This window comes from Notamacropus eugenii, chromosome 1 (genome assembly GCF_028372415.1).
Source record: "Notamacropus eugenii isolate mMacEug1 chromosome 1, mMacEug1.pri_v2, whole genome shotgun sequence".
NCBI classification, from domain to species: Eukaryota; Metazoa; Chordata; class Mammalia; order Diprotodontia; family Macropodidae; genus Notamacropus; species Notamacropus eugenii.
In genome coordinates this window covers 612,217,371-612,236,576 of record NC_092872.1, presented here as the reverse complement: position 1 = coordinate 612,236,576, position 19,206 = coordinate 612,217,371, and the positions used below count along the sequence as shown (strand labels likewise).

Below are 19,206 nucleotides of genomic sequence, written 5' to 3'. Positions count from 1 at the left end.
TGGAGAGTCAATTATTAAATATTTTGGAGAGTCAATTATTAAATATTTACCGGCACATCCATACTCCATTTCCCTTCTAAATCTTGTTCAGCCAGCGTCTGTCTCTCTGTCTCTGTTTCTCTCTCTTTCACACACACACACACACACACACACACACACACACACACACATGCTTCATAGTAATGCAAAGGGACATCTAGTAGAAATAGAAATACAAGATAAAAATAAGAAAATTATAATAAATAGAATCATTCATTATCCATTCTCTAATCATCATCATCCCCCACCTCACTTACCCACCTGAGATGTAAGTCTAGCCTTCCTTTGTTCTTCTCACTCTCTATTATGAGCTCACACGATGGAGGCAGTGACTTAGCAATTGTGTGAATGCTGAAGTTACTGGGTCTCATTACCTGAGATGATATGATCTCTTGCACTAGACTGGCTTCAGGATTCTGTAACTGCTGTTTCTTGTCACAGAAGGAGCCTTTGAAGCTACAACCCTTCTGTGTTAAGGCCAGAAGCATTGGTTAGGCACCTACTATGACAAGAAACAAGGAACTATCCCCCACATGTAGCATGGGGGCAGCATATGGGCTCGAAGAGAGGCAGAATAGATATCTCCAGCCTCTTCTCCCCTCCACCTTTCTCCAAGGGAGACTTTGATTCCTGCCAAGAGAGAAATTAGGAGGTGGAGGATAGATACATGGCCATTTTGCTTTCCTCAGAGAGAAGAGTACTGGGCTAGAATTATATTAGAATAAATATTATCAGTGTAGAGCGTATAGTTTTCAGGTTTAAGCTAACTTCTGATTACTGTTTCATTATTAGGCAAAACAGGAGGACCCAAGCTTTTATATCCAAGACTTGACTCCCTCCCTACCAAATACCAATTCCAAAATGAACATACTTACTAGCAATTACCAAAGAAACCTGTTTATCCAATTCTATAGCAAAATAGAAATCAGAGGAAGTATATCTAGGAGAATTCATGTCAGACAATACTGAGTGAAGGAGGCCTCTTATTGTGAGAGAGAAAACTCTGTTTCACCAGAGAGCATCTCAGATCTCACCCAAGAGGAAGGTTCTTGAAGTCTCAACTGTAGCTAGCTGGGATAGGGCCATGGTGGTGGAGACCACCAACTCCTCTTGTGCCAGTTTCTTCCCAGAGGTTTTTCCTTCAGTAACCAGAAGTAGGATCATCATCTTCCATCTTCACTTTCAAAACTGGAAGTCAGAAGCTCCCAAAGTCCAAAGACTCACTGAGTAATTTTAAGAAAAACTGAAAAGGATTCCAAACCTGAAGAAAACTCAAGGTATCTGAAGAGACTCTCAAGACCAGAAAGAACTGATGAGAGTGAAGAGACTGGAACTCTCCTGTTCTCTCCAACTGCATCCTGGCCCTTCCTTCAGCTTGGACATTGATCTCTACCAATAAGGAAAAAATCCCATAGCCTTGCACTCTGCAGACTCTGGTTACACCTAGTTTTCTTGAGCGGTGGTGTCAGACTCAAATCAAAGTAGGGCTGCTAATCTGTACATAAAGATCTCTGTGGGCCACATGTTGACTTAGTTTTAATAATAACAATAGCACTTTATAGCACTTACTTTATGCTGGGCACTAAGCTAAGCTCTTCACAGTGATTATCTCATTAGATCCTCACGTCAACATTGGGAAGTAGGTGCTGTTATTATCCCCAATTTACTGATGAGGAAACTGAGGTAAACAGGGTTAAGTGACTTGCCCCATCTAGTAAGTGTCTGAGGCTGGATTTGAACTCAGATCTTCCTGACTCCAGGTCTGCCACTCTACTGCACTATCTTGCTGCCCATTTTAAAATGTAATATTATCTGTGTTTTATTGTATTTTTTTATTTGGTTAAATATTTCTCAATTGCATTTTAATCTGGCTCTGACTGAGCTCAAGAATGTTGTGGGCTGCTTGTTTGACACCTCTATTCTAGAACTTACAGTATACAAAGACAAGAGTAATGGGAAATAGTGCTGGAAAGTTGACTGGTGTCAGATTTTAGACAGCTTCAAATGCCAGGTTGAAGAGTTTGTATTTAGCCCCGGAAGCATTTTGAGCAGGGGATTGACGTGGCCAGATCTTTAAGTTTGGGTAGTTTGGAGAGAGAAGAAATTAAAACCAGAGACACCAATTAGAAGACTGTTAAAATAGTCCAAGTGAGAGTCGATGAGTGCCAGAATTATGTTGGTGTCTGTGTGAGTGGAGAGAACAACATGTTACTGTCATAGAATCCACAAGATTCAGCAGCAGATTGAATTGTCTGAGGACAGGTAAGACAGAGGAAAGAGTCCAAGCAGACTTTAAGGTTATAAAATCTGGGGTACCTGAAAGGATGGTGTTAACAGAAGTGGGAGGATGTGAGAGAAGTGTCAGTGTAGTGTAGGGGGAAAAGTGACGAGTTGTCTGGGATGGGTTGAGTTTGAGATGTTGATAAGATATCCAGGTAAAGTCCAAAAGCCAGTTGGGACCACAGGACTGGAACTTGGGAGGAAGATATAGGCTGGGTGTGCAGATGTGAGAAATGAGTGAACTTGTGGGAGTGGTATCACCAATAGAGAATATAGAATGAGAAGACATGAGTGCCTGAGAGAAACTCCTGTTGGAAGGGCAGGACATAAATGATAAACCTACAAAGGAAACTGAAGAGGAGTGGTCAGACAGGGCATGGGGAGTACCAGCCAAAAGTGGAACCATAGAAGCAAAGACAGAAGAAAGTTTCTAGGAGGAGGAGATGGTCAGCAACGGCAGAGGCTGCAAGAGACAGCAGGATAAAGACTGAGAAAAGGCCACTGGATTTAGCTCCTTTTGCAACATAACAGACTGGCATCTATATACAGCTTCTATTAAGTCCTTTTGTGACCTTTCTATGAATGGAATATTCCTTGTTGGATGAGACCCTTTGGGGCTTCATTTTTCTCTATTGAATCAAATGCTCTTTTTAAAAATAGGCAAAAATACCATGAGATCATGTACTCTCTGTACCTTTCTGTCAGTTTTGAGAGTGTAAAGCTGTAGCCTGCTATAGAATACTGTTTACAAAAGCCTCTTTGTTCCCTTCACCTATTTTCCTCAAAGATGACCTCAAGATCATTCTCATAAAGATCCTGAAGAAGTGAGAAAATAGGCATATGGGTGAGTCAGTAGTTATTAATATTCTCTATATGATTTAAGTATAAAAAGTCACATATAAACAAATTAGAGGAGCAAGGAAAAAGTGAATTCTTAGAGTTATTGAAAAGGATAGAGTTCATTACTAAAAAAGTGATAAAAAGGATCACACAAGATAGAATGGACAATTTTAATTACATAAAATTTAAATTTCTGTACAAGTAAATCTAATGTAATAAAACTTAGAACGTAAGCAGGTAACTGGGAAAAATCTTTGCAACAAGTTTCTCTGATGAAGTCTCATTTCTAAGATATGTAAGGAACCAATTCAAATATATATATATACATTCAAATATATCTTCCTCAGATAGATAAATGTTCAAGGGATAGGAATAGCAATTTTCAAAGGAAAAGATCCAAACTATCCTATGAAAAAATGCTCTAAGTTGCTAATAATTAGAGAAATATATATTAAAGCATTTTTGAGGCTCCTCTTCACACCTATCAGATTGACAAAAATGACAAAAAAGAAAAATAGTAAATGTTGGAGGGGTTACAAGAAAACATGTATTATTCACTAGTGCATTGTTAGTGAAATTGTGAATTAGTCCAACCATTCTGGAAAGCAATTTGAAACTATATCCAAAGGACTATAAAACTGTGCATACCCTTTGATCCAGCTATACCACTGCTAAGAAAAAGAAAAGGATTTATCTGTATAAAAATTATTCAGCAGCTCTTTTCATGGTGGCCAAAACTTGAGGGAAAACAAAAAATGACGGCATATAAGTGCAGTGACATGCTGTCGTGCCATAAAAAATGATGAGATGGACAGTTTCAGAGAAAACTAGGAAGAATTTTGATCTGATGCATAGTGAAAGTGAGCAAAACTAATTGAATAATTTATACATGATAACATTATAAAGAAAAACAACTTTGAAAGAGTTTTAGAATTCTGATCAACACAATAATAAATCACAAGTCTAAAAGAATGATGATGAAGCACCCCTGACAGAATGGTAATAAACTTAAAACTCAAAAAAATATACATTTTTGGATTTGACTAATGTGGGAAGTTATTTTGTCTGACTATGTAGATATGCATCAAGGGATTTTTTTTAAAAAAATTGTTAATGGAAATAGAGATGGGACTGGGCAAGACAAAATAATTTAAAAATACTTGTTACTTAAGTCAAAAACAATTTAAGAAAACAAAAGGCCAAACATGGCCTTTTGTTAAACTTAAAAATCTAATAAGGGAGACAAAAAAAAAAGTTAATAGTCTTCCAATCATCTTTTTTCATTAATAATACCATCTACAGTTCCCTCCAATACTTCTTTCTCTCAGATCTCTTGAAACTCCATCCTTCTATATCTTCAAAATTGTGTTATTTGAACTTAGACCTCTTTTGTGTATACTGGGTCTCATCTGACTCCTTTTCCTGCCTTTGTCCTCTTTTTTTTTTTTTTTTTTTTATTGCTTCTTCCTGTCCTAGTGCACTGGGGAATATGGTGTTAGAGTCCAAATATGGTTCTGTTTTCCTTGACAGACAAAATCAGTATTTGCAGATCTTTTCCATTCATTGTCTGCCTTCCTTCCACTTTAGTGCTCTTGGAATGATCTGGTTTAATTGGGTTTCATGCCCAACTTTCTACAAATTTGTTTTCCTCTCCACCACATTTTGCTGTGTTTATGAAGTGATGCTCCTCATTGGTTTCCACCACCCTCCTCTGAAAGATTCCATAAGTGAATCTGTGTTCTAATTCAGTGTTACCCTTGGCTGCCTCTGCTCTCCATGTGGAAAGAAGACCGAGTGTTTACAGGAGCTGTCTGAGGTGATTTCTAGTCTCTTTTAATTTATATTGGTTAAAGTTGTGTAGGAAATTCTGTTCATCTGAGTCAGTATATTTTCCTTCATCTATTTTTCAACATCAGTGGCTTATTTAAATATCAGTCCTAGTCTGAGTTGTTTTTAACAGCATACTGTCTGTTCCTCTCTTTAACCTTTTTCCTGTTCGGTATCGATTTAGATTCTCGTTCTAACAAATTGACATTCTGCTTGTACGTTGACAGGTGATTTGGGAAATGACTCCCACATAGGTAAATAATCATTTCCTGTCAAGATACAGTTGCTTTAATTTTTTTCTGATATTAGGTGCCTGTCATGACCTTATACCTTCCAGTTTTATTCTTGAATAAATTATTCATGATATAAAGATATATGTCGCATCCACATCCATTTCTTTGTTTCTAAATCCTCAGCTGTATTCTTCAGCATATTTTTCACTGCTCCCTGTAGTGTGACCCTCCCCCACTCCCACCCACCCCCCTTGCATTGAAATCACCCAGTATTAAAATATACATTGATCTATTATGGAGGGTCTTGTCAGTTTCTTCATAAGGAGAAGACATCCAAGGGTCCCATGAAGTGATTTTTATCTTATTGCTTTTGGATGCATACTAAAACCTACTCCAGCACATTTGTTTGCTTTTCCAAGGGGAAATCTGTGAGTTACAACATTTTGATCAGGGATTCTTAAACTTTTATTGTACGTCATGGACCCTCTGGATACCTTCTCAGAATAACGTTTTTAAATGCATGAGATAAAATACATAAGATACAATTACATCAAAATCCATTTGACAATATTTATTTAAAAAATAGGTTCATGTACCCCAAATTAAGAACCCCTGGTCTAGTTACATACAGCCTTCTATCAGTCAGTCAGCATTTATGAAGCATCTGTTATATGCCAGGGACTGCACTAGAGATAGAAAAAAGGACCAAAATGGTTCAAAGAGCTTAAGTTCTAACGGGGTAAACAATGCGCTTGTGACTAGGTACAGACAAGATAGATACAGATGAGACAGAAGGTAATCTGAGAGGAACAGGCACTAGCAATTGTGAGGGGAAGACAGGGAAAGACTTCCTTCTTCATTTATGGAAATTTATGTGTCAGTTTGTTATTCTTTAGTTGTTTCTGTAGTGCGACTATTCTTCGAACTAGGATATTTATTCCATTTAGAGGACCAATAATTCAGGTATCTTAGACGATCTTAAAGTCATATGATTGCTTTTGGGGGGGGAAGGTAATTTTTGTAGATTTATTTGACAACCAGATACTTTTACCGAAATTATTGTTTCAATTAATTGTAGCTGAATTTTTAAAGTTCTCTAAGTAAATCATCATATCATCTGCCAATAGTGTTTCCATTGTCTTTTTTGTTTCCATTGTCTTTTTTAAAAATTCAAATTTTATTTCATTTTCAGTTCTAAATTATCTCCTCTAACCTCTCTGTCATCCATGGAGAAGGCAAGAAAAACACAACTCATTCTAAGTATGTATAGTTGTCAAAAATCAATTTTTACATTAGCCATATTCCCCCCCCAAAAAATAGATAAAAAAAAAGAAAAAATATGCTTTGACCTAAATCTAAGTCCATCACCTGTCTAGCTGAAGATAGATAATATGTTTCATCATGAAACCTTTGGAATTGTGATGGGTCATTAAGTTATTAATGTTTTATTTATTGGGTTATTAAATCTTTCTTTTCACAGTTGGTTGTCTTTACAATATTGATGTTAGTATAAGAATTGTTTTCTTGTTCTTTTCATTTCACTGTATATCAGGTCATACAAGTCTTTCTAGTTTTCTCTAAAATCATCTTGTTGATCATTTCTTATAGCACAATAGTATTCTATCACATTCTTATACCATAACTTGTTCAGCTGTTCCCAAGTTGATGGTATTCCCTCAGTTTCCAATTCTTTGCCACCACAAAAAAAAGCTTCTATAAATATTTTTGTGCAGTGGATCCTTTCCCCTTTTCTTCTTTGTGGAAATAGATCTAGTAGCTATGTTGCTAGGTCAAAAGATATGCACAATTTAATAGCTTTTTGGACATGGTTCATAATTGCTCTCCAGAATAGTTGGACTGTCTCACAGTTCACAAGTTATATGATTCGTAATACTATCTTCCCCTTTTCTGCCTGTCTCTCGCCATCATAGCAGAAGGAGAAGAATATAGGACTGAGGGACTTTTTTCTGTCTTTCTTTGTTTCATGAATTGCCATCTGCTTGCTGACCTACTGGTGAGGGGCCTCTCTACACTCAGTAAGGTTCAAGTAGACATCTTATGTCATCACACCACACTTGAAGCCTTTACAGCTAGGATTCTCAACTTTTTTTTCTTGGTTCCTCTAACCCTTGGTTTTCTATATACCTCCTAGGACTCCCTGTTCAATATGAAAGGAAACAAAAATCTATATCTTACCATACATATACCCATAAGAAAAACCTTCCAAACTGGTATTCAGTGTGAATAAATCCTAGCATTTACTATGAATTTGCACACAAATAAAAAATATTAATTTAAACATTATAATATAGTTATTTCTCAGATATTCCCCATACCCTCTTTGACAGACTTCTCATATCCTAGGGATGCAGGTACCCCAGGTTGGGAACCCCAGGCTTAGAGCAAAGTAGAGCCTGCCAGTGTTTATACTCTGTGGTATAACCAGTGAGAAAGCCAGATCCATGATGAAACATTGGAGTGGGATGTTTATGGAGGCCTGGTGGAAGATAGGGCAACTTAGTGGTGCAGTGAATAGAGTGCCAGGCCTGGAGTCAGGAAGACTCATCTTGCCCATTTTCTTGTGTTCAAATCCAGCCTCAGAGACTTACAGCTGTGTGACTCTGAGCAAGTCACTTCACCCTGTTTGTCTCAGTTTCCTCATCTGTAAAATAAGCTAGAGAAGAAAATGACAAACCACTCTAGTATCTCTGCCAAGAAAACCCCAAATGGGGTCCCAAAGAGTCAGGCACTGAACAACAATAACACATAGGAACACAGCTCTAGAGGAAGAAGGGACCGCAAAAGGTCATTTAGTCCAATCTCCTCATGAGTCAATCAGCCAACATATATTAAGTGCCTACTGTGTGCTAGGTGTTGGGGGTACAAATACAAATAATGATATGTGTACTTTGAAGGGGCTTACATTAAGGTAAATGTGAGGTAGTTTGGTAGGAGGGCACTAGGGGATTAAAGGAATTAAATGAGACTTCATGCAGAAAGGGAACTTCATCTTAAAGGAAGAAATGTAGAGGTGAGGAGATGAAGGTGTTGTTCAGTCAGAAGTGTTGTTCAGTTGTTTCAATCTGACTCTTCATGACCCCATTTGAGGTTTTCTTGGAAGAGATACCAGAGTGGTTTGCCATTTCTTTCTCCAGTTCATTTTACAGATGAGGAAACTGAGGCAAACAGTTAAGTGACTTGCTCAGGGTCACACAGCTAGTAAGTGTCTGAGGTCATATTTGAACTCTGGGAGATGAGTCTTCCTGACTCCAGGCCTGGCACTCTGTGCACCATGGCGCCACCTAGCTGCCCATGAGGAGGAAATACATTCCAATTTATGTTCTATTTTAGAAGAAAATAGGGAGTCATTGGAGTTTATTGAGTTTCCTCCTTGATTTCCAGAAAAAGAAACTGGGGCCTCAGGAGGCTGAATGACCTGCCCTAGATCATGGAGATGACAGAACTAGGGATTGAATTGGGGTCCTGTGACTCCAGGATCAGTCCTTGTGGTGCCCTATCATGTGGCTTCTTCCCCTTATCCCGTTGCCTCCTAGAGAGCAAATCTAGCAGGGGTGAATTTACGTTGCAGAGGCAGATTTTAAGTCGATACGAGGAAACTTTTCCTGACAGTTAAAATGATGCAGAATGGGAATGGGGGATGGTTCTGGAAGTGTTGAAGTCTTCATGCAGAGATTGAAAGACCACTTGCTGGGAATATTGTGGAAGGGATTCTTGCTCAGGTTTGGCTTGAACTAAATCTGAGATTTGGGACTGTCCCCCCAGCTCCACCACTGGCCCCTTCCATGACATTGGGCTGGTCGTTTTTCTTTATGTATCTGTAAAATAAAAGGGTTGGACCAAAAGATTTTGAAGACCCCTCCCAGGTTTCATATTCCTTGTGAGTCTCTGATTACAAACCGAAATGACCAGCCTTTGGTAGAGAACTGCCCATCATCCGTGTGATGACACAAAGCTCCAGAAGATTTCTTTACTTCCATCCTGAAGGCAGGCTACAGAAGTCATCCAGTACACTCCCCAGTGTATCCCTCTCCATCCTCTATACATGTTCCACTGGTCTCTGCTCAGAGGCACACCTTGCCCACCCCTGCCCACAGCAGGGAACTTGCTTGGAGCATTCTACTCTGGGACAGCTCTGATGGTTAGGAAACTCTTCCTCTGACCCTCCCCTGGAACTTCATCCATTCTTATCGCTCAGGGACAGAAGATAAGAGTGGCCCAATCCCTCATCTTGACCACAACCCTTTAATCCTTTTCCTCTCCTCCCTCCACAACCCCCCATCCTCTTTTCTCCAGATAAAACAATGTAGCCAATTCCTAAATTTCAGATAAGTTAGCCTGAAACTAGAGTGTGATAAAAAGAGAGGAAATTTAAGGAGAAATTTTGGGCACTAGAGCCAGCAGAGGGAAGGTCAGTTTGGTGGTTAGTCTTGGAGAAAGGTCACCTAAGGAGCCTGTGACCCATCCCTCTCTGTCTGTGTCCCTGGGACACTCCATAGACTGTTCATAGACTAGGAACACAGAATCAGAGCTGGAAGGGATCTTCTAGTCCAACTCCCTTGTTTTACACATGAGGAAACTGAGGCAAAAGGAGGCTAAGTGATTTCCCTAAAGTTGCACAGATACTAAGTGACAGAGATTGGATTTGAACATGGATCCTTTGATTCCGGAATCTATAGCTCTTTGAACCCTGTGCCAAAGGGAGTATGTGGATGCAGAATTGGTTTTCTAATTCTTATTCCACAAATTCAGCAGCACTTAGAGGAAGGAAAGATCAGTGGTGGCCGTAACAGAGAGGGAAGGTTTCGTGGAGAGGCTAGGATTTCAGAGCTAGAGGGATTTATAAGGTGATGAAACGAATAAAGTGCTGGATCTGGAGTCAGGAAGACCTGAATTCAAATCTGGCCTCAGATACTTACTAACTGTATGACCCTGGGCAAACCACTTAACTTCTGTCTGCTTTGGTTTCCTCAATTGTAAATTGGGGAGAATAATAGCACCCACCTCTCAGGGTTGTTGGGAAGGTCAAATGAGATAATATTTGTACAGTGCTTAACACAGTGTCTCGCATATAATAGGAGTATGTAAAGGCTAGCTGTTATCATTTATTTTATCATCTCTTCCTTTTACAGACTTGAACTAGGTCCAGAGAGTGATTGGAAGGTGAGAGAACATTGTGAAAAATAACAGCTTACACTTTCATAGTGCTTTATAACCAGAGCCATAACTAGCCAGGGTAACCTGTCCTCTGGAGGCAGATAGATGGTTCAGTAGATAGATAGAGCACTGAGCCTGGAGTCAGGAAGACCTGAGTTAAAATCCAGCCTCAGATAATAGCTATGTGACCCTGGGCAAATCACTTAACCTCTGTTTGCCTTAATCTACTGAAGAAGGAAATGGCAATATAGTACAGTGTCTTTGCCAAGAAAACTCCATGGATAGCATTGGTGTGCTATGGTTCAGAGGATCATGTAGAGTCAGCCATGACTGAACAACAACAACTTGGCCGTTGTCCCAAGGGAACAAAAATTTTAATATGTGTACTCCATCAGCAGAAATAACTGAATTCTGGACCTAGTTAGTATTTCATTTCCTTAACTTAATTTTTCTTAAAAGCTTCTTGTGTTATCTTCATATCATGAATTCCAAAGTTGAATGGAAGGGTCTCATTGCTCGTCCCTGTTTACAGCTGTTTGCTGTTTGTAAGATTCTGTATCCTACAAGGATAGGATTGGGATTGAGACTGATAGAAGATTGATTTCACTGGTGTAGGGAACTTCCTGGTGAGGAGTACTTCCTCTACTGTTGGAGGTCAGCACCAATCTCAGTTGCCTGGAACACTTAGAGGGCAAGTGACTTGTGCAGGTCACATTGTTGCATCATTATTTTTCTGAAATTGTGATTGGTCATTTCATTTTTCAAAGTTCTTAAGTCTTTTAAAGTTTGTCTTTCTTTATATTGTTGTTATTGGGTGAATCATTCTCCTGTCTGCTTATTTCCCTTGCATCAGTTCAGACAAGCCTTCCCAGGTTTCTCTGAAATTATCCCTTTCATATTTTTTTAGGGTGCTTCAGTGTTCTTTCCACCATACTATGCTGCCTCCCCTAATCATCTCATCTAAAAAGCTGAGGCAGGGATTCTGTCTGTTCTAAGTATCCCGGAATTAGCTTCTGAGAATAGTTTGTAGTTTCAAGAAACACTGCAAGACCTTCTTCACTCTGGGAAATAGCACTCCCTTGTCCCATATGGCCTGGGCATGTTTGGGGTTCATTTGCAGTCCATCTGGCCTTAGCATGAATTCCAAAAATGTTACTTGGCACTGATGAAAATCTCATTTCTCCAAATTACTATTTAAACTGTCATATCACAACTGGATTAGAGACTTTTTGGGTGTGACCTAGCTTGTGGCACCATAAAACACCTAGACCATTGGAATAGCCTTGTAATTGTTCTCTACACATTTGCCAAAGGACTTTCCTAAAGTATAGGTCTGATCCTGTCACCCTTCTCTCCCTCCTCAATAAACACAAATGGCTCTGTATTACATACTTCAGGACCAACTATATAAAACCCTTTGTTGGGTATTTAAAGCTCTTCACAACCTGACTGCCTTCCTACCTTCCTAGTCTTCTCACACTTTCTTCCCCTCCAAAAACAAAAGCCCATAGATGGGAGATGGCATGTGTAGGAGTTCCTCATTAGGAAGGACTGTAGAGTTTATGAAGTGGAATCATCTTCAGTAAGACTGGAAAGGTAAGTTGATACCAGGTTGAAGACCTCTAAATGCTAAAGAAATTTATATGTTTGAATCTAGAGGTGGTAGAAATATGGTTGTACAGTCATGTTCAGCTTTTTGTGACCCTCTGTGCCACAGCACACCAATACTTCTCATGGGGTTTTCTTGTCAGAGAATGGTTTGCCATTTCTTTCTCCAGTGGATTAAGGCAAACAGAGGTTAAATGACTTGCCCAGGGTCACATACCTATTACCTGAGACTGGATTTGAACTCAGGTCTTCCTGACTCCAGGCCCAACTCGGAGCCAACACTGAGCCATCTAGCTGCCCCAATTAGAGGGGATACCAGAGTTCACTGAGTAGGGGATTGATGCAGTTGGACCTCTGCTTTTGTAGCTATATGAAAAACGAATTAGAATGGGAAGAAATTTGAGGCACGGAGGACTCATAGGAGACCACTGCAGTCATCCAGAGATGTGATGGGGGCCTGAGCGAGGGTGGGGGCTTTGTGAGAGATGAGCAGACTTCTGTAAGAAGTGCCCTGAAGGTAGAAATAGCAAGAGTAGACAGCTGAATTGGATCAGTGGAGGACAGAGATTCCTGTGAACAAACACGCTGGCCAGGGAGGAAAATTGACCCTCTTCCATTTGTACCCAAAGGGAAGGCATCATGGAGATAGTTATTTCTTTTCTTTCTTGTCACAGCTCTGTTCCTTGGAGCCAGAAACCTTCCTCCTTCTTGATGTCGGGTTTGCTTTGGAAGCCCTGGCCAAAGAAGGCCGGAGTTGGATTGTTGGCACTTTGCTTTGTCAACATGCTGGAATCAGTCTGGAGATGGGGAACCCACACGCACAAAGACACCACTCCCTCTTTCCTCTATGCCTGGCTCCAGCCTTCTGTGCACTTGGTCTCACTCTCAAGGGGCCCAGTGTTCTAAATAAGTAGTCGCTTGTGTGTCTTTGCCGCCTCCTGAGGGCAATGACCGCTGTCTCTTTACTCTTCAAACCTTCCACTGGGCAGACAGGCTCACAGTGGGCGCTGGGTAAATATTGGTTGGTGATGAAGAGAACACTACTGGTTCTAATCTTGTCTCCTTCCAGGGTTGTTTTGTTTTGACTTTGTTCACTTATATTTCCACCCTCATCCCCTCTCCCTGAAAATGTCAGACTTCATCAGCAGAGGAAGCGGATCCAGATCTCTAGCTCCCCTCCCTGGCTGCTCTGGGTGGAGCGGGGAGTGGCCCAGTTCAGGCCATGGTTCCTGCTGGTCAGGCTTTGGAAATCTCTTTACATTGGGTGATCCCTTACTCTGTTAAAGGCATGAGGCAGAGATGCAGGGAAGGAGGAATGACAGGATCCCTTTAGCTGATAGGTTAGGTTAGATCTGAGCAAAGATTCTTAACACTTTTTATGCATGTCTTGGACCCCTTTGGGAGTCTGCTGTAGACTACAGAACCCTTCTTAAAATAATGTTTTAAAATGCATAAGATAACATACAGAGGATTACAAAGGAAACCAATTATATGGGAAGGCATTTTACACCCTAGCTAGAAGTTAGAAGGAATGTTGTTCAGTCCCTTATGAGTCGTTTCCTGCTCTTCATGACTCCATTTAGGGTTTTCTGAGCAGAAATAGTGGAGGGGTTTGCTATTTCCTTCTCCAGCTCATTTGATAGGAAACTAGAGGAATGGGGTTAAGTGACTTGCCCAGGGTCACACAGCTAATAAGTGTCTGTGGCCAGATTTAAACTCAGGTTTATCCACTGTACCACTTAGGTGCCCTGTAATGAAGCCTGGGGCATGATCCAGAGTTAGTCTGTAATAGTGATAATTATAATAACTAGTAGAATCTTCACACGAAGTCTGGGAGGTAGAGGCTGTTATTACCGGAGATGTAAAGGTTACTGTTATCCCCATTTTACAGTTGAGGAAACTGAGGCTGACAGAGGGCAATTTACTTATCCAGGTCAAACAACTAGAAAGTGTCTGAAGAGGGATTTGAAATTAGGTCTTTCTGACTCCAAATCCAGCCCAAAGTTTACCTCATCACTCAATCCCGTAGTTGGATTTACACAGTTGTGTTTCTGTTGGAAGTACTGGTTGGGGTGGAGTGGAGGTAGGAAAGAGCCTCATCTCTGCCCTGGGAAATTCTGGGGAGAAAGGGGTCAGGGGAGGGCTAGATTGCATAGTTTTTCTTAAGCTTTCTTCCAAACACAGAAAATCCTTGGAGCCCTATTTACAGCTGGTGTGACTGTGAAAAGTAGACTGATTTTGTGTGTGTGTGTGTGTGTGTGTGTGTGTGTGTGTGTGTGTGTGTGTGTGTGTTTACTAAACACACCAGAATTTATCCATCCCTAGGAATACTGTCTTCCAAAGTAGTCACCTTGGGAGCTGGCAGTCCTGTGGCTCTAAGCTTAAAGTCCATCTGGCACTAACTCTTCTCCCAGAATCTCTTTCTGTGCCAGTTTATGAGTCACTGGGAAAAAAAAGTCCTCCCCTTTTCTTGACTTTATAATGACAGCTCTGTTTGGACCCACCGTGGCATTAGCCAGCTTTGTCGCTCATTTTCATTACTGGACTTAGTAAAACAAAGTGAAGATGCCTACTGACTCAGTGGAAAGATTACTCACTTTGGAGCCAGAAGACCTAAATTTAAATCCCAGCTCTGACATTTCCTAACTCTGTGGTCAGGTCAGTCATATTACCTCCTTGAGCTTCAGTTTTCTCATCTGTAAAATGGGAATAAAACTAATACGCAGAAAAATGCTTTGTTAGAACTTAAATTTCTATTTAAAGGTGAGCTATATAGTTAGTAAAAGTCTACAGGGACCTTAGTACTTGATGGTGCTTGACAGAGCACCTAATCTCACCCCCTCATTCAATAGAAAGGACTTGTCCAAAGTCACATCGGGAATCAGACCCATCCTCTAAGAATGAGTATTTCTCAGGACTGAGTAAATTCAAAAGAAGGTGTGGGTTCTGAAGAAGAATTAAAGGGTTAATTAAAGGAATGAAAGGATTTTTGTTAGGAATTAGCAGCAGAACTTTCCCCCATAATCTCTTCAGAGATGGTGATGTTCCATGGTCTTCAACCATGTAGTATCACTGGGAAAATATTGGCATTTAAAAATAACAGGATCATCGTAGGAGTTTGAAACTGATCAAGTAATAAGTAAGCATGAAGGAGCAAAAGGACATTTATAAGGGAGAATTGCTGACTCTCTTTAGGGATGAAAGAATAGAAAAAGTTAAAGGTGATGAATGGGATGGGATACTATAGTACCTTGAAATGATGAAAAGAATTGTTTCAGAGACACCTGGGAAATCTTGGACAAACTTATGCAGAGGAAAGTGAACAGAACCGGAAAATAATTTGCATAATAATAACACTGTAAAGACTGACAGCATTGAGAGACTGTAAGAACAATGAGCCATCATGATCCAAAGTGACAAAGATGGGAGTAAAGATGACCCCCCTTCTTGGACACGGCTGATGTGGGAGTTCATTGTGCTTGGCTGTGTTTATTTGTTAAGTAGGTGGGTTTTTTCCCTTTTGTGGAATTGGAGTAGGGAGGAAAGAAAATAAATGCTTATTTATTGAAAACAATTACTTTTTTTTAAGAGTCAGAGGTGATAACCAGATTTTGAGACTGATTGAGGAGAATGATGGCAGGAATGAAGAGATTGAGAGGAGAGCTAGTTAGTTGTCATGTGGAAGGCAGATGCCCATTATTACTTAAATCTGCTTTCTTGTAGCCTCATCTGGTCACCATGAAGCTTCACCGAGCCCCCCAGAGTCTCCTGTTAATGCTGCTATGCTTCCTGGGCATTGCTTCCAGAGCAAATGCCTCGTCTCTTGGGCCATCAGCCATCACTGCCGCCTCCTTCCTTCAAGACCTCATGCATCGCTATGGTGAGGCAGACGCCCTCACCCTGCAGCAGCTGAAGGCCCTGCTCAACCGCCTCGATGTGGGTGTTGGACGGGACAACATCACCCAGCCAGAGCTAGAACAGAGGAATCTTTCTAGGGTAAGCATGCTTTCCTGTCATCCAGATGGCAGACAGGATGATTCTTCCTCCATTTGTCTGTAACACAGAACAGTTGGGTCTCCGGGATTGGTTTAATAATAATAGTAACAGTACTTCACCTTTCTTCTTTAAGGTTTGCAGAGGATTCTTCTCACAACAACCCTGTATTATACAGGGTATTACAAAAAACTTAGTGCTGTTTTAAGCTACCAAAGCTTACTATCTGAATTTTATAAATGAGGAAACTAAAGTTTAGAGAAGCTTATAGCATCAGAGCTGGAAGAGATCTCAGATTTCATCCAGTCTGGGGATTCCTAACTATTTCTCTGTCATGGACCCCTCTTGCAGTCAATCTGGTAAAGCTTATGGACTCATCAGAATCGTATTTATAAATGTATAAAACAAAAAATACATTGGATGAAAAGAAAACCAATTATATTGACATTCAGTTATTAGATTTTAAGAAAAATAAAATAAGTTCATGGACCCCAGACTAAGAATCTTTGATCTGGTCCATTTTACAGCAGAGACAGTTGAGGTCCTTAGCTTGCTCAAGGTCACACAGCTAATGAATGGCAGCCGTGTACCCAGTTCAAAGGATGTGGAAGAGAGAGCATTTGCAAAGTATTTACTATGGGCTAGGCACTGTGTTACATGCTGGGGATTCAAATACCAAGAAGTAGAATACCTTAAGAAGTGTACATCTTACCAGGGGAAGACAGCATGTAAAGGCAAGATGGACAGTAGGGAGATAGGGACGTGCCAGTTGTCAAGGAGGATGAGAAAGAGAAGTCTGAAGACTTGAGTTGTTAGCAATGTGTAGCACTTGAGGCCCCGCCCCCTAGCCTGGTGCAGTAGTGTTGGCAGACAGTCACCAGTCAGGAAAGGAGGGCCTCACCTGGAGAGGGCTGCTCAGAAGGGAGAGGAGGATCAGAAGTCCAGAGAAGCAGGGTGAGTGAGAAGAGTCACGACTCTTCTCAAGTCCTCAAGGAGGCACCTTGGCTGGCTGGGGAGGCAAGACTAACCCATGGGACAATAAGAGGAGAGCTCAAGGCAGCATATACTTTAGTGCTAAATGAGATAGTTCAGATTCTCAGACTCTAGTTTAGAAGAAGTCACTGAGGGCTGAGTAGTTGGAGCAGGAATTGACCTGGGCCTTTACAGGGGGCCAGAATTTGGCTGGGAGGAAAGGGAGCCATTCTAGGCCAGGGGAGTGGTGGAAGGCACTGGAGTAATGCTGACAATACCTCTCTGTGTATGCTGTGCTTTGAGGGGCTGGGGAGAGAGTAAGCTTTGGAGTCTGAGAGACGTGACTTTAAGTCATACCTCTGATGCATCTGGGTTTTGTGACCAAGGGAAACCTTTTCTCTTCTCGCTGTCCCAGCCAACTCTTTAAAACTATAAATTACAGATGAGTTGCTCATCTGTATTCCTGGAGGGAGTTTGCACATTGGGAGTCCCCTGCTCCCTAAAATCAGAGGTGTGAACTCCCCCCAAAAGTATGCACAGCATTTTCACTTGTATGATGTTATTTGATCCTCATAGAAACCCCTTCAGATAGGTTTTACAATACTCATTTTACAGATGAGGAAACTGATGATCAGAGAGGGTAAATAACCTAGGGCCAGAGAGCTAGAAAGTATATAAGGTGGTATTTGAACTCAGGTCTCTCCTGGTTATAATTCTAATAAATTTTCCTCTGTGCTGTACTGTTGCACAACACATGATGTTTTCCTGGGGGAAAGGAGGGAGAGGAGTCTGAAAACATGACCATGGTCAGGTCAGCCCTACTGTGCACATGAAAAGGAATAGGTCACCCCCTTGTGCCTAGGCTTCATACCTTCTTATATCTGCCCAATGAAATTCTTTCCTTTCAAGAGGAAGTGAGTTTAGGTGGTGATGGGGCTTGAGGCCATGCCATATTGAGGATCAGTTTTGAAGCCAGAGCTCAGGAGAGCATGATAGTTGCCCCCATGTAAGGGGCTATAAGGTGGAAGAGGGGTTAGGCCCATTCCCTTTGTCTCCAGAGGGCAGAACTGGCTAGCACTGGATGCTGGGCAGGGGCTGGGCTGCCTCTTCTTTGGATTACTGGAGAACTCCTTGCCAGGTATGTTGTGTGAATTAGACTAGGCAGCTGCTAAGGTCCCTTCAGACTCCCCAGTTCTGTGACGTGAGGCTCCTTTGTGGTGAGGCTTTCTTTGCTGTGACGTCTTCCCTGATTTTGAGTTCTCACATGTCCTCCACTCCCATTCCCAGCAGAGACTATCTTCTCCTTTCTCAAAGTGACTTGAGATCCCTCCTTTTTTGGTTCTAACGTGTGTATATGTGTGTGTGTGTGTGTGTTTCTGTCTGTGTGTGCTGTATCCTTCTGGAACTCCAGAATGTATGTTTCAGGAAGCTAGAGAGTATAGTGGATAGTGTGGGACTCAGAGTCAGAAATCTTGCTTCAAACAATGGAAGTGGATGTTTGGAAGGGTTGGAACCTGCGAGTTATAGTGAAGCATGCTGCAATTTTCTGTATTCTCAATTGTTTCTCAAAATTAAGTATATGTAAACTTGACATTCGAATAATGCTCAAAATGCTGCCTAATATGTCAATGGTGCTGGAACAGACTTAGGTTTTAGCAAGCATTATAGCAGAAATGATTGTACATAGGTGGGGCCAGGTCATGGTGAACCTGGAGACATCCTGACTGCTTTTCAGTGAAGAGGCTGGGGAAGGTGTGGAGAAGGTGAGAAATGGGTTGGGGAACCAAGTCAGAGCTGACATTACCTGGATGTAATTGGCCTTTAGAAGGAAAGAGAGTTCTGGGCTTTCAACGCAGTTTCATCACTAAAGAAATAGGAAATTTCTAAGCTTCTATGAATATGGGAAACTGTTCTTATCTTTTCGAAAGACAAAGCAAAGCTTTTGGACTCACGAGGGCCTTTTGCTTGTCCTTTCTCCCAACCCCACTTTTCTCACCAGTGTTTTAGCTCTGCAGACCTCTTCGCTGCCCACAATTTCAGTACCCAGTCGAGGATCAGCAGGTCTGAGTTCCAGGAATTCTGTCCCACAATCCTGCAGCAGCTGGACTCAAGAGCCTGTACCTTGGAGAACCAGGAGAATGAGGAGGATGAGCAGACAGAGGAAGGGAAACCAAGCTCAGTAGAAGGTAAGCACTTGGTGACAATGTTGCTCTACCCTCTGGGCTTCCTCAGCATTCCA

The 19,206-nt window shown here is 41.2% G+C and overlaps 1 protein-coding gene across 6 annotated transcripts in view; it reads left to right on the top strand.

Moving 5' to 3' along the window:
- Positions 1-19,206, top strand: part of SLC39A14 (solute carrier family 39 member 14) — a 55,345-nt gene that overhangs the window by 23,330 nt on the left and 12,809 nt on the right. For 4 of the 6 annotated variants that reach the window (XM_072634893.1, XM_072634892.1, XM_072634891.1 and 1 more), the window contains exons 2-3: positions 15,726-15,998; positions 18,967-19,153. In XM_072634893.1, coding sequence (XP_072490994.1) covers positions 15,741-15,998; positions 18,967-19,153 — 445 coding nt within the window. In that variant the 5' untranslated portion in view covers positions 15,726-15,740. Of the gene's footprint in view, positions 1-11,510; positions 11,991-15,280; positions 15,507-15,725; positions 15,999-18,966; positions 19,154-19,206 lie in introns of those variants that run through there. The other 2 variants (XM_072634895.1, XM_072634894.1) reach the window with 2 other exon arrangements.